This window comes from Hemiscyllium ocellatum, chromosome 19 (genome assembly GCF_020745735.1).
Source record: "Hemiscyllium ocellatum isolate sHemOce1 chromosome 19, sHemOce1.pat.X.cur, whole genome shotgun sequence".
NCBI classification, from domain to species: Eukaryota; Metazoa; Chordata; class Chondrichthyes; order Orectolobiformes; family Hemiscylliidae; genus Hemiscyllium; species Hemiscyllium ocellatum.
This window is the reverse complement of record NC_083419.1, coordinates 49,709,406-49,722,930: the sequence shown is the minus strand read 5'-3', so window position 1 is coordinate 49,722,930 and position 13,525 is coordinate 49,709,406. Positions and strand designations below refer to the sequence as shown.

Below are 13,525 nucleotides of genomic sequence, written 5' to 3'. Positions count from 1 at the left end.
AGGATGTGGAACAGATTGCGGCTTTACTCTTTCAGGCTTTATTCATTAATTAAATATGTGACTTTCCAACTTTTCTTCTAATATCTAAGATCCTGAGGTGGGTGCACAGTAATCTTTTGGGTCAGGATAAAAGGCAAAACTAAGTATTTTTAAATTTAAGAAAAGTAACAGAAATAAGAAGCGGGATCAAGAAAGAAGAAATGACTTTTGTACTTCCTAAAGTTTCTGCTCCCACTAGTGTTATCATCCCATTATTAATCACAGTCACTGTGTTTGTTGAGTGATTATCAGTGTGTGTTTAGACAGCAGGCCTTAAACAAACAGAGCATCTCAGTTAAGCACTATTTTAGCCATGTTAATAGTAATGTAGCCTTATCAGCTGGAGCAAAGACATTCAGAACCAGCCTTGCATACATCTAGCAAACCAAGACCAAATTGTCACTAGCTTAATGTGAGCTGGGGCATACATTCTATTGCTGTCATAACTATAAGCTCAAGTTCTATACATCTAAATGTTAATATAAGTTGTAACTTGATATGAGAACCAAAAACTGCAGGACCCATGCTTGTTGCTTTTATCCAAACTGTTGAGGCTATCAGTTTGTGGGTAGTCATTTTCCATGCAAACTGTATTTTAAAGCTACTGACTTAAAATTAATGTGTGTGCTTATAGTGTGAGCTTCTGATTTTCCAATCCCTCTTCTTTGCTTTGTAATTTTATTCTTTACCTGCATGTTAATAAATTAACTCTTAAACACCCAAATTAAGTGAGGGGCTGCAGCATTGATTCTTAATAGCATGAACAGTGTGCTTGCCCAATGATGATTCCAACAATTGAGCTGTTCTTCATATCTTTCGTTAGGGCTGTCAACCATATCCTGGGAAGTTCCATCACATGCCATCTTCCTGCCTCCTAACTTCCTGTATGCGTGGATATCATTGACTACACCAGTTGTCAATAATAGTAATTTGATTGATGCCATTAGTGACAATCTGCATCCCACTTCCCCATCAACACCCCATTCTCTGTGCTCCAGAAACCAGTGTATCCGTTGAATAGTTTTACCAGATTTTGTGTGTTGCTAAAGCTATGCTACATTCTGTTTGCATTGCAACCCTGTGTGAACTCTTGGGAATCTGGCCAGGGCAAAACTGGAGAAATAAATGTCTCTATGCTTTTGCTATTGGATTGCTCATAGGAGCATCCAGAAAATGTGGCATTATTTCTAGGAGCACCCAGGATAATCCAGGCTTGTTGGCAACCCTAGCTGTCGAGCTTAGGAATCATGTTGGATTCTCAAGGAATTTAAACATAAACGTTAACGTCATGATGACAAAAGTTGATTCAAGGAACAAAGTGGAAGAGGTGGACCATCAGCTGCATTCTGGATAAGGTCAATAGACAGGGAGAACATAACTCTGTAACTACATTGTGATACAACATAAAGTTACATTTTATATATTAATGTAGGAAAGCAAGGCATTTCAGAAGTTTGAGGGAAAAAAATGAGCACATGCAAACATAGATCTTTTCGGAGAGACATAGAGGTTTGTACAAAAGAATAGATTTACGTACGGTCTTAAAGATGCAGGGGGAAGTGGAAAGGTGGATTAATGGTTGGTGTAGAAACTGCTGAAGACAGTAATGGACCTCAATGGAAGTGGAGGGAATTGATTTGCTAATATGCAAAATAGGGTCAGAAGCTCTCCGAGGGATAATTGTATATGATGTTCAATTGTATACTGATTTAGTCTACTACAGAGGCTGGAGTGGGGGATAGTGCTAATAATGAATGTACAGAACTGGTCCAAAGCTGATGATTGTAGGTGAGCCTGTCAAGACTGGATTTTATGCACACAATCTGACAGGACAGCAGTAGGAAAGGCAGTGAGAGAGGAGGCAGAGAAACAGAGTTGGGTCTGACCAGCATAGATGTGAATGTTGAACCCATGAGTGTAGTGCCAAAGAGAAGGAGCAGGTAAAAGAGGAGACAGCTAAGGGGAGTTTTTTTTAAAAGAGGTCAGTGTATTGGGGTGACGAACATGCTTCAGCTGTCATTGGATAGAGATGAATGAAAGGACAGCTGAGTTAGAGAGAGGAGCAGGAGTGCTGGTGAAAATGGTAAACCTGAACAAATGAAAGGTTGTTGAGTGTGCTGATGGTTTTTGGTCAGGTTGTTTTGGTGCTGTGAGTGAGGTGAATAACTGGAGAGATTCAAGTAGAGTTGCACATGACAGCTGGAAGATAGGGGACAGAAGTTGGAGATGTGTAGTGATTTATAAGGATATGACTATAGTTGTATTAGAGAAGGTTTTGATTTTAATCTCACCAAGTTGAGTGTTGTCAAACCTATTTGGTGAAGAAGGAGTAAGATGCACAATCACATTCGCTATTCCGCTAATTACATTTCAAATCACAGCTCAGCAACTCAGGCAATGGCCAGCACATGAAGGTTGGAACTATCAAATGGAACTGTTCACTATGGAGACCACTTCCTAGTTGTTATACTGAAATCTCTCAGGAGGAATGAGATTAGAAATGAGGAAATTAAGAGTGGGAAAGGGAGAAAATTGAATGCCTTTAAAAAATAAAGGGGATGAAATTAATTTTTGACAATAATGTAAAACAGGCAGCAATAATCAGCAGATTCATTTTAAATCCCACCAAACTCTTTTCCCTTAAAGTTAATCAGGCAGGATGTAAAACAAATAGCCATGTTGTCTATTTGGCACCACTGCTGAAGACCAATTTCAACATTAAAGTCTTGATATAAATTTCAAAGCTGAGTATCCTATTGACTACCAATTTCCTTTCAGCTTTACATACTTTCAACAACTAAAGGGATCCACTTTTTAAAATTTGAAATTTTGGATTATCCAATATATTGTAACACAAGTCTTAATAAATTCTTTTAGATTGATTTAGCATCAGTGAAACACTGTGGATTGTTTATGAATGAACTTCAAAATGAAACACTAAAAGACACATCCATACACGCACTACTTCCTATGACCGAGCTATCTTTCCCAGAGAAAGAGGAATACAATGATAAGTGAGGAAACAGGAATAAACTAGCTGACCCCCTAACATCCCTGATCATTGTAGGAACAGAAGCTTAAACACACAGTCAGCCCAACTACCCTATTGGTTAACATTGGCTATTGTGCCTGAGGAACCTGAATAAATGTAAAGGAAATAAACATGAGGAGGGATAAAGTATATGATGTTTTTGTAAATTGATTAATTATCGGGGGTTTGACATTATACATTGTAGGTACATTATATTTTCCAGTGTCATCTTTCATGTTCTTCAGTGAACGGCAGCCTGTTTTGCAAATCGGATAGCAATTAGTATTCAAGGGAAACTGTCGATCACTGCATATTTTGTTTTATAGTTGTAACACTGTTTGGTGATATTGGTACTCTAACCTTATTCAGCATGTGCCTAAACTCCTATTTTTATCTAGTTCATATATTTCTTGTTAATTTTTCGATTGACTACACCAAAAGTAGCCAATACATTTGAGAATTCATTATCTAACCCCATCTTTATTTTAATTGTTTAGATGCCTGCTGATTTTTTTTTGTTTTCAAAGGTTTATCAATATGCTTTTAATTCTGGCATGTAGATAAAGCCAGAATAGCATTGTGACAAATATCCTTCAATTTTTTTCTGGTGGTTTTGGTAGTTCATTGGTATTGTGTAAATTCCACCAACCATCTGTGTAATTTGAATTGTTAATTTGTAATTTTAATTCTGGACAAATGCCCTAATCCTGATGAAAAAAAAATGAACAATGCTTTACCCTGTGACATTTTAGCCAATAGCCTTTATAAACTGGCTATTGGACAGAGGTGGCTTTACCCAAAGAACAATCTTAGAGTTTTAAATGACCACAGTAAAAGAAGTGAAGAATACAAACTATCTGTGTAGAGAGAATACCATCACAGTGTGATGTTCTGTCACCCTCTTTTAATGTGTTTGTGGTCTTGTTGCCTTTTTTTGTATTGTGTATGAAATATGCATCTTCTCTTTTTTGAATATTTAATTACATCTCTTCTGATGCAGGTCATTGCACTCTATCTCTCCATTGGAAAAAGTGTGAGTGATATTACTAGACCAGAAGGCTATTGTTAGATTACGCAATGTGCTTTTCTTATGTTGCTGTGGGAGGAGGCATGCCCTTCACTTGAGGCTGATGGTTGATGATTGAGATATGTATTATTCGTAGGGTGTAGATTGGTGAATGGATAACAGTGGAACACTCAGCAAAAGATCACATACTGCAGTGACCTCTCTAAAGTGCTGAAATCAGAGTTTCTGTATTCTTTTACATGGGCCAATTGAGGTTCTCATTTATGTCAGTAAATCTACTTTTAAAACTCAAGATGTTATTAGCCTTTTAAGACTTTATCATCAGTTAGACATTCAAGGAACTCGAAGCAATTGTTAAATTTGACTTTTAAACGATTGTGTAAAAAACAACCACCCATTAAACACAGTTCCTGATTTTCCTTTACATAACATTTTCAGCTAAAACCAAAATTAGGTACAGGGCTTACTTGTACATTTTGCAATTCCTATGGAAGTCAAAATAATCCCACAGTTGTTTAGAAGGATTGAGAGAACTAACTTTTTCCCCTATCAGCTTTACCACAAGCCTTTCAACAGCCTAGACACTAGGCAAGCTACTTGTTCCAAGATAAATATAACATAAATTGTGTTCAAATTGTCTGGAGAAATCTACCCACTATTTCTTTGCCAAGGTTCCTGCTGTCGAGTGTTTTTGCTTAACCAACAGCAATATGCATATTTACTGATTTGTCACACCCTGATATAGATCAATGAATCATCATATGTCTGCCTTTCAGAAAAACCCAGTAACATTTGGTAAAAGCTAGTGCTGCCGGTACCACACCAGTGGTTTTGCACTATTTCTACTGTTCCTCACTGACAACAAACTGAAACCGTAAGAATGCAATGTGATGAACAGCTCTGATCAATTTAAATGGTAAAATGCACCAATATCTTTCAATCCATTCATTAAAGATATGGTAACATTAGTGATACTTTTATTATAGATACTTTGGAAATGGAGAATGAAATAAGTGTAGGGTGCAGAATGTTCCCTGTACTGGAGAGCACCATTGGTGCTTATTACTCTCCAGTGTAGTGTAAAATGTGCTGAGTTTAGTTTTGGAATGCACTAGATTATGGTTGAGCTAAAATCGTTAAAATTCAGTGCAAGAACTATTAATGCAATTTTAAAAACAAAGTCCTTAGTCTACCCACTTAATTAGGAGTACACCGTTGTAACAGAGTAAGATGCAGATACACAGCAATGTTGGTTATGCCCCTTCCCCATATTCATGGTGAAGAAGAGATTCTAAATGAAGTATATCGTGTGATAATGCTCCTTATGATATCCCAAACATTTAGGGCAGATTAATTACGCAATACATCCCTACTTTCATCCTCCTGTTGGGTCAATAACTTGCTTTGATGTACAAAGTACTTGGTAATTAATATTTATAAAGAAATATGTATAATGAAGAGTAGTTCAGATTTGAAACTTGATTGACTGGGTGATTGTTCACAATGCCATATTACTCACAGCTTCGCTAATTGACACGCATTGCTGAATTCCAAGGTCTTGCTGCCCTTTTCATTGAGCTAATGGTCTGTGATGCCACCTCCTCCTAGCAATATTCCTACCGTCTTTGATGTGACAGTCCCTCCTTCCTTCTTCTTCCCAACATTACTCCTCTTTTTTCCCCCTTTGGTGAATAGAGAGAGAAATCTTCATCTGAAAATGTACTCCTTCACTGTTAAGAGGTTGCTGCAATTTTACATCATCTGCTGATGTGATGGTTCCACCAAGGACTGGTCTACTTCTCTTATGAAAATGTACTTTCAAAGAAAATTAATTTCCTTTACAAAATAAACAGTTCTGTACTCTAGAGGTTAATGTATTCAGGGTTACTCCCATTTTTCTCACTCTTGGAAAAATAATGAGCTTTCTCTTAAGAATTTAAAGAGGTTCGGGTCCACATAAGCACAGAACAGATGTTGGAAAATGTTGAGAATGCTGCAGCTCCTCATTGCAGCAGGACTGCCCTGAGGTAACTCTAAACTGTCAATTAGCTTGCTAATCATCTGCTTTTATTATTTTTTATGTACTGCTAAATAAAGCGAATTGATGTTTCTCCTGGGAGTAAAATGAAAACTTCAAGAGTTTTGAATATAATTCATGCAATCATTTCTCAATTTTGTTTTAATGTTATGAATGAATATTTTTCTTTATTTGCTGATTTATGTTCACGTTCAGAGAAACAGCAGCTTGCCGAATTTTGAAAATGATCATTTCTTGTGACCATGAAACAGGATCCATACTTTTGTGTTTTGCATGACCTTTTTCAGTTGGATTAACTTTATTTAAGACTGAAGGTATCTGCTGGTGATTTGTCAAGTCAAGCACAATGGGTGGGTCAGTGTCCCTCTGTCAGGGGCTTGGCATTGCGTGCAATTTGGTTCCCAGTCTCGTAATCCCATGATGTTCAATATATATTTGCCAACTCATAATTTTAGTTTATTCTCCCAAAGAACTAAACAAAATAAAATCTGGATGAGAGCAAAAGTAAACAGAAGTAACCCCTGGATCAGTGAGTATAACAAACGTTATGGGAAATAAATCATTTTTGTGATTTGTTTAGTCAAATATGATGGGAACAGTGAAATATGAATTAAATTAGCATTTTTGTAAATTCTTTTCCCATTCCAACGATATCTTCACTCCTGAAGAACCTCATTCACAAGCTTGTCACCTTTTGAAATAGAACCAGAAGATGCTGAAATATACAAAAGGTCTGTCAGTAGGTGAAGAGAGAAAGGTCGGTCATTGTTCTGGATATGAAATCTCTGAAAAGGAACCCTTCCAACCAAAATTGTCTTTTCTCGTTTGAGATGCTGATAGACCTTGTCTGACTTACTTGATTTTCTGACTTAACCTCCATTTCAAAATAGAACTGTGCATGGTTATGGGAAAAATAAATATTCTTAAAATAACTAAAATCCTGGTTCAGAAAATTTATATCATTGATCATGAAGGCAAAGGGGTTAGTAATTAGTAAAGATTTATCCAACATTTTTCTGAGTTCATTAAATGCAGGAGAGATTCCAAAAGATTGAAAGATGACCCTCTTAATTGCAGAAACATACCTGGAAACTGCATCCTCATTAAATTTAACATCTGTGGTAGGCCAACTCTTTGAAACAATTTTGAGAGATTTAGTAGGTAACTATAATTTATAAACTAATTTTTAACATGGAAAAAGAACGATTTTAATGAGTCTGCTTTCCACACGATTTAAAACTATTATTGATGTGATACATCAGAAAATTAAAGTCAGTGCTTAGTTGAAGTTTAAGAATTTTCTTAAGATTCTACATAGCAAAATAACAACAAAGATGTGGGTTAGGAAGCAGGATAGGTCACTGGGTGGATAATTTGCTTTCTAAATTCAAAGACAGGAATTTTCTAGGCTGGAAGTACTTGAGTGATCCTGTCCCAGGAGTTAGACTTAGAACCACTTCTGTTCAGATATTTGTATTTATGTCTTGATTGAGAGAAGCAAGTTTGACAAGTGTGCAGATTATACCATGGTTCAGGAAACAGATCAAAAGCTTCCAAGTGATAAATTTACCATAAACTCATTGCAAGTTTTAAAATTAAAGTTCCAGGTTGCTTTTGTAAAAGGGTATGTGCAATTCATAAATAATTAGTTTCTATCTGCATCTATATATTCTTATTTAATAACCATTCTTTTTCTGGGGTTACACTGATTCCCACAAAATTGCATTGTAACAAAGTAAAAACAATTGCAGCACTTTCAAACCTTGAATATAAAGCATTCTCAGTGGTGTAATACATTTTCTGGCTTCATTTTTGGCATGTGTTTAACAATTGTTGTAATAACTGTTGGGCTAGTTCAGATATTTCATGTTAACAACCTTCTCATGTGCTAGCTAACAATGGTATTACTCAAGCAAGTACTTCTAGGCCTTCTGAAAACCAATGCAAAACATGAACGCCTTGTGCTTGCGCATCACAGGTTGAGGCAGACCTATGGAGAAAACTTCCACCAATGTCATTGGCTCCAGCACTAGCTCCACTGCATAGTTTTAAGCTACATACACACTTGCATGGAAGGATCAAAGCTCTGGGAATTGAACTATGCATCTGCCCCTGGTAAACTGGGATCAGCTTAACACAAGATCTTAGGGCTAATCAGCTCGTCAGCATTCTGACAATTCACTGCATGCCCATACTCTTGTTAAGCTGATGACCCTGATTTGATAACCAGCTACGTTTCTGCCTGTCTGGTGGTATCTGCTACATGTAGGCGTGATGTCTTCAACAGTTTCAGCAGCATTTGAGTGCCTTTCAGCATTTAAAGGATAAAGTGCTCCTCAAGTATTATGTGGATTAATGGCAAAATTTGATTATATTTGCAAAAGGCTAAATTTTGTTTGTGTTCTGTGTAATCAGGTAGAATATGAAGGCCTCAAACATGAAATTAAACGCCTGGAAGAGGAGACAGTGTTGCTGAACAGTCAGTTGGAAGATGCTATCCGATTAAAGGAGATTGCTGAACATCAGTTGGAGGAAGCTTTGGAAACTTTAAAGAATGAGCGTGAACAGAAGAACAATTTGCGCAAAGAGCTCTCACAGTACGTCAACAATCACATAAACATCGCAGTTGATGGGCTGAAATTCTCAGAGGATGGCAGTGAGCCAAATAACGATGAAAAAGTGAACGGACACATTCACGGATCTTTGGTAAAACTTAATGGTGATTACCGCACACCAAGTACCAGAAAAACTGACAGCCCGGCTCTAGTCTCAGATCTGTTCAGTGAGCTCAACATTTCGGAAATGCAGAAACTTAAGCAACAGCTTATACAGGTATGACCTCCATTCTCATTTCCCCCTGAACTTTAAATCTCTTGATTATTTCTGATAGCCATATTGATCTATCATTCAAGTCTTATCAATCAGGTCTTGTGCTGCAGTAAAGAATCTGAGACTAACTCTGTAGAAGTGCACATTGAGCCATAATAGGTACTTTTTTTTGCTTTTTTTTGGTTTGTCAAAGAACTCTGTTGTTGGTGTATTTTATGTCTTTGATCCATTGGTTACAGGAATGAGTAGGAACAGGCATTTTGTATCGGGCTCCCCCTGATGTGACATCATGAAGCTCCATGATGCTGCGAACAAGGAGGTCCGTGCACTGCCCGTTATTGCCTATTCCTGACGCCACGAGTAGAACATCTTAGTTACAGTAGCTGAAGGTAAATACGATGCCACTGCTCGGAAGCTACTAAGAACCATTTATTTTCCAGTGTAAAAGCAAGGGGTGACTGAAAGATACTACTTGGTGAACAAGCATCTTCCTTTGTGATTTGTAGGGATAGAGGAACATTTTGCAGATTACTCTTGGAGTGTAGGGACCTTTTGTTTGAATTAAATTCCAATTTTTCTGTAAGCGTTGCAGATTTTTGGTTTAAAACATGTAAGTTTGCGCAAAGTCTCAGTTTTAAAGTTCTCATGCCTGTTTTCAAATGCCTGTTTGCTCCACAAACCTCTCCGTTATCTGCTCCCCTCTAATTCTGGCCACTTGTGTGTTCCCAATCATATTTGCTCCTGCAATACTCCTGGTTTCATTGTGCCGCTAAAGAATATTTTCAAAGTCTGCTGAAGCAAAGTGGTGTGTGCATGGAAAAAAAATGCCAGAGGACAATGGGTACATGCATAGGAAGGGGTTAGAGGGATATGGGCAAAATGCTGGCAAATGGGACTAGATTAATTTAGGATAGCTGTTCGGCATGAACAGGTTGGACCGAAGGGTCTGTTTCCATGCTGTACAACTCTTATGACCAAATAACATAAAGGGCAAAGTTTACCTTTATTTAAGAAACATATCAAATGGTGACTACATCTTACTGTGTCTTCAACATGGCATGCAGCTACAAGACAGAGCAATTGCTTCTTATCCTGTGATGTATACTGTTTTATTAGAATATCACACAAGCCAGACTCAAACCCTTACAGGCGAAAGTGAGGACTGCAGATGCTGGAGATTAGAGTCAAGATTAGAGTGTTGCTGGAAAAGCACAGCAGGTCAGGCAGCATCCGAGGAGCAGGAAAATCGACGTTTCGGGCAGGAGCATGATGAAGGACTGCTGTCCAAAACATAGATTTTTCCTGCTCCTTGGATGCTGCCTGACCTGTTGTGCTTTTCCAGCACCACTCTAATCTTGACTCCAGCCCTTACAGTACAGCCCCACTTTTGGTGATGATACCCTAAGCTTTGGAATTCCCTTCCAGCAAATCTCTGCTTCTTTTTCCCACTTTAAAACAATGTTAACATTTTTCCTCTTGGACAAAGCTTTGGTTACCACCTTTTGTGGCTCTGTGTCATATGTCACTGTGTTATTGAAATAAAACATTCTGCTAGTTATTGCTATTTCTCAGGTTGCCCAACTCAGTGACCTCCCCCACCTTGAAATTTACTAATGAACCTGTGACCCATGAATTTAGATTTTAAACACTTCCAAAGTAAGTCTAATGCCTGCCTTTGTGCAACAAACTCTGTTATTGAATGTGTTTGAGATAGAATATACCATCCTCATATTCTGACTATTGGATGGTTCACATTGGTTGTATTCAGAATCATAAAATCAAATAATTCAGATAGAAGCCATTTGCTCCACTCTACTTCTGTCAACTCTTTTAAACAGATATCCCATTAATTCCATTGCCTGTTCTATCCTTATGACCATGCTAAGTCTTTTTCAAGTTGATATTCAGTTCTATTTTGAAGATGATTCCTGAGCAGTGTGTTCAGATCATCATAACTCACTGGTTAAAAAGATATCTCCTCATCTCACCCCTAGTTCCTTTGACAAATAAACCAAATGCATGTCCTATGATGACTGACTCTCGCGCCAGTAGGATGTATATAATTAAATAAGTTCCAAATTTTGACCGAGGGTAACAGTTAGACTCTTTTATATAGTCTCTTCTAATATGATGGCATTTATGGAGGGCAGGCAATCTTCAACCACCAAGATGGCATGGCTGCAGTATCAGTTAGGTTTGTTGCTGCAAAATCTAAATCATGATATTTGTAATTTCAACTTCCCCATCTAAAGAAAATCCCAGTCATACAACAAAAAAAAGACACGTGCAAAACACTGCTTTAAGTGGAAGAAATGCTGCTTGCATCTGGGTAAAGCTGCAACTTTGTTGCATTGTCTTCCTATCAGAATGGATTCTGGTATTGATCCGAGGGAAAGTGCAAGTTCTGAAGCAATGATTAGACAATCCACTGACGCTCCCACTTGATATACACACTCTTTTCTTGCGGTGTAATACTTGCTGGCAAGCTGATTCGATATAAACTTATTTTATCCGGCTACACTACAAGGTTACACATGTTATGGAGCAGACCCAACCCCTCCAAACATTTTTAAGCAGGAAGCCCAGACTGTAATTTTGCCACTTATTTCAGCATACAGTGGATAGTCCCAGAGTGAATTAGCCAGCCAGACTGCCAAGTTTTAAACAATAGAATTTATTTACAAAATTGCAGAATGAAACACAACAAACCAAAACTAGAATACCCGAATGATTTATCCTACCTGAACCTGAGAGGTTATCCCAACTTAATGATGCTGTTCCAAAATATTTACAACAATCCCAATAAGCAAACCACTTGGGACAAAGAATAAAATTGACACAAGAAGCTTACAGGTTATTGAAGTCGGAAAGGCAGAAGGAGGGGCAGTGCATCCAGTTTCAGCTGAGACCCTGACTCAATTAATCGCCAAACTGAACTGACCTGTGCAACTAGACAACTAGCCGTGCCCCCTTGATTATATCAGTCTTTTTTAAAAAACTTGAAAGCTTTCTGCCTGAAGCATTATATGTTAGGTATAATCAAAAGGTCCCCAATGAACCATTCAAACTTCAGACATGTTGATACTTTGGGTCGTTAAGAACGTCTCTGAAAAAAATCAAGGACAATATAACTTGTAAAAGGACCAGCTTTGTGACACACATCATCAAACAAAAAAAGTCACTGCATTTTGAAAGACCCTTTGATAATAAGCAAAAAGTATCAATGTACAGCTGATGTTGTTCAATTTTTCTCCCAACTTCTATCGGTGATGAATGGGGAGTAATGATTCTGATAAATACTGATCTGGTTACCAGTGATTTAACTAGGATCAAATTATACTTCTCATTTAGTTTTATTCATACATGGGACATGGGCATTGTTGGCTGGATAGCATTTATTTTCCTTGCTGGATAGTTGCCCCTTCAGAAGGTGGTGATGATTGTCTTCTTCAACTGCTATAGTCCATGTACTGTAGGTAGAACCACAACTATAAGGGAGAGAATTCCAAGATGTTGACCCAGCAATACTGAAAGAATAGCAATATATTTCCAAGTCAGGATGGTAAGTGGCTTGGAGGGGAACTTACAGATGGTGATGTTCCAATGTATCTGCTGCCCTTGTCCTTCTAGATGGAAGTAGTCGTGGGTTTGGAAGGTGCTGTCCGAGGATCTTTGATGAAAACCTCTAGTGACCCAGGACACCTAGACTGTATAAAATGATTGAAAAGATGGATATTGTTGAAGTTATGGTGATGTAATATTCATATAGCAATTAACTGGTGTGTTTCCTGTCTGTGGGCTGGAACATTAACCATTTGCTTCATGTTGCCATTGAGATATTGTCATTGTGCCCATGGAAAAGAAGCTGTTTACCCCATTGATTTGATATTTTATCACAGTCTGTCAGGACCTCCAGGTTCAGTTTTCAGAGACGGTTTCAGAAATAGTAAGCGGTTACCATGGTGTTGCAGTTTTCCTGACATCATGATCGTGAAAGTGGGAGGGGACAATGTGATGGAGGGGTCCAGGCTGTGCCAGTGCCTACAGAAACTTTGAGCCAGTGGACACTGAGGGCAGAGTCTGCACATGCACAAGGGATGTGCTGCAGCAATGGACTATCACTCTATGTTTATCAGTAAGGGTACTATAGCATTTTGTTGCACTTCTATAAGAGTGGAATATCACATCATGATGTGATGCCAAGGAATTCTGTTGTGAACCATTGGAGTGCTCTGTTCATAGGATTTTTATCTTCACTTCAAAGTGACTTCCATAGAAAATTTCAGTGCCTTCTCTTATAGTACGTTGCCACATAAATATTTGGAAATAAGCAGTCGATCCATTCTCTGGTATAAACTACATGCCAGCATATGAACTTCGAACCATGGACATCTATAGTAGGCTCATTTTACAAACAAAGGTAAAGTATACTGTGCTGTAATTCCTGCAGATGTAGCAAATGGCTATCAGGAAACAGGAAGGATATTTCAACACACCAGATTGTGAAGAAAGGTGCACAATACAACAAAACTTTGAAATTCTAAGAAATATTGGGATTAGA

The 13,525-nt window shown here is 37.9% G+C and overlaps 1 protein-coding gene across 10 annotated transcripts in view; it reads left to right on the top strand.

Annotated features, from left to right (window-relative positions):
• bicd1a (bicaudal D homolog 1a) overlaps window positions 1–13,525 on the top strand; it is a 207,803-nt gene that overhangs the window by 175,627 nt on the left and 18,651 nt on the right. For 9 of the 10 annotated variants that reach the window (XM_060839448.1, XM_060839443.1, XM_060839442.1 and 6 more), the window contains exon 4: window positions 8,551–8,967. The exons of the other annotated variant lie outside the window; for it this stretch is intronic. In XM_060839448.1, the coding sequence (XP_060695431.1) occupies window positions 8,551–8,967 (417 nt within the window). The remainder of the gene's footprint in view (window positions 1–8,550; window positions 8,968–13,525) is intronic. 10 annotated transcript variants of the gene reach the window in all.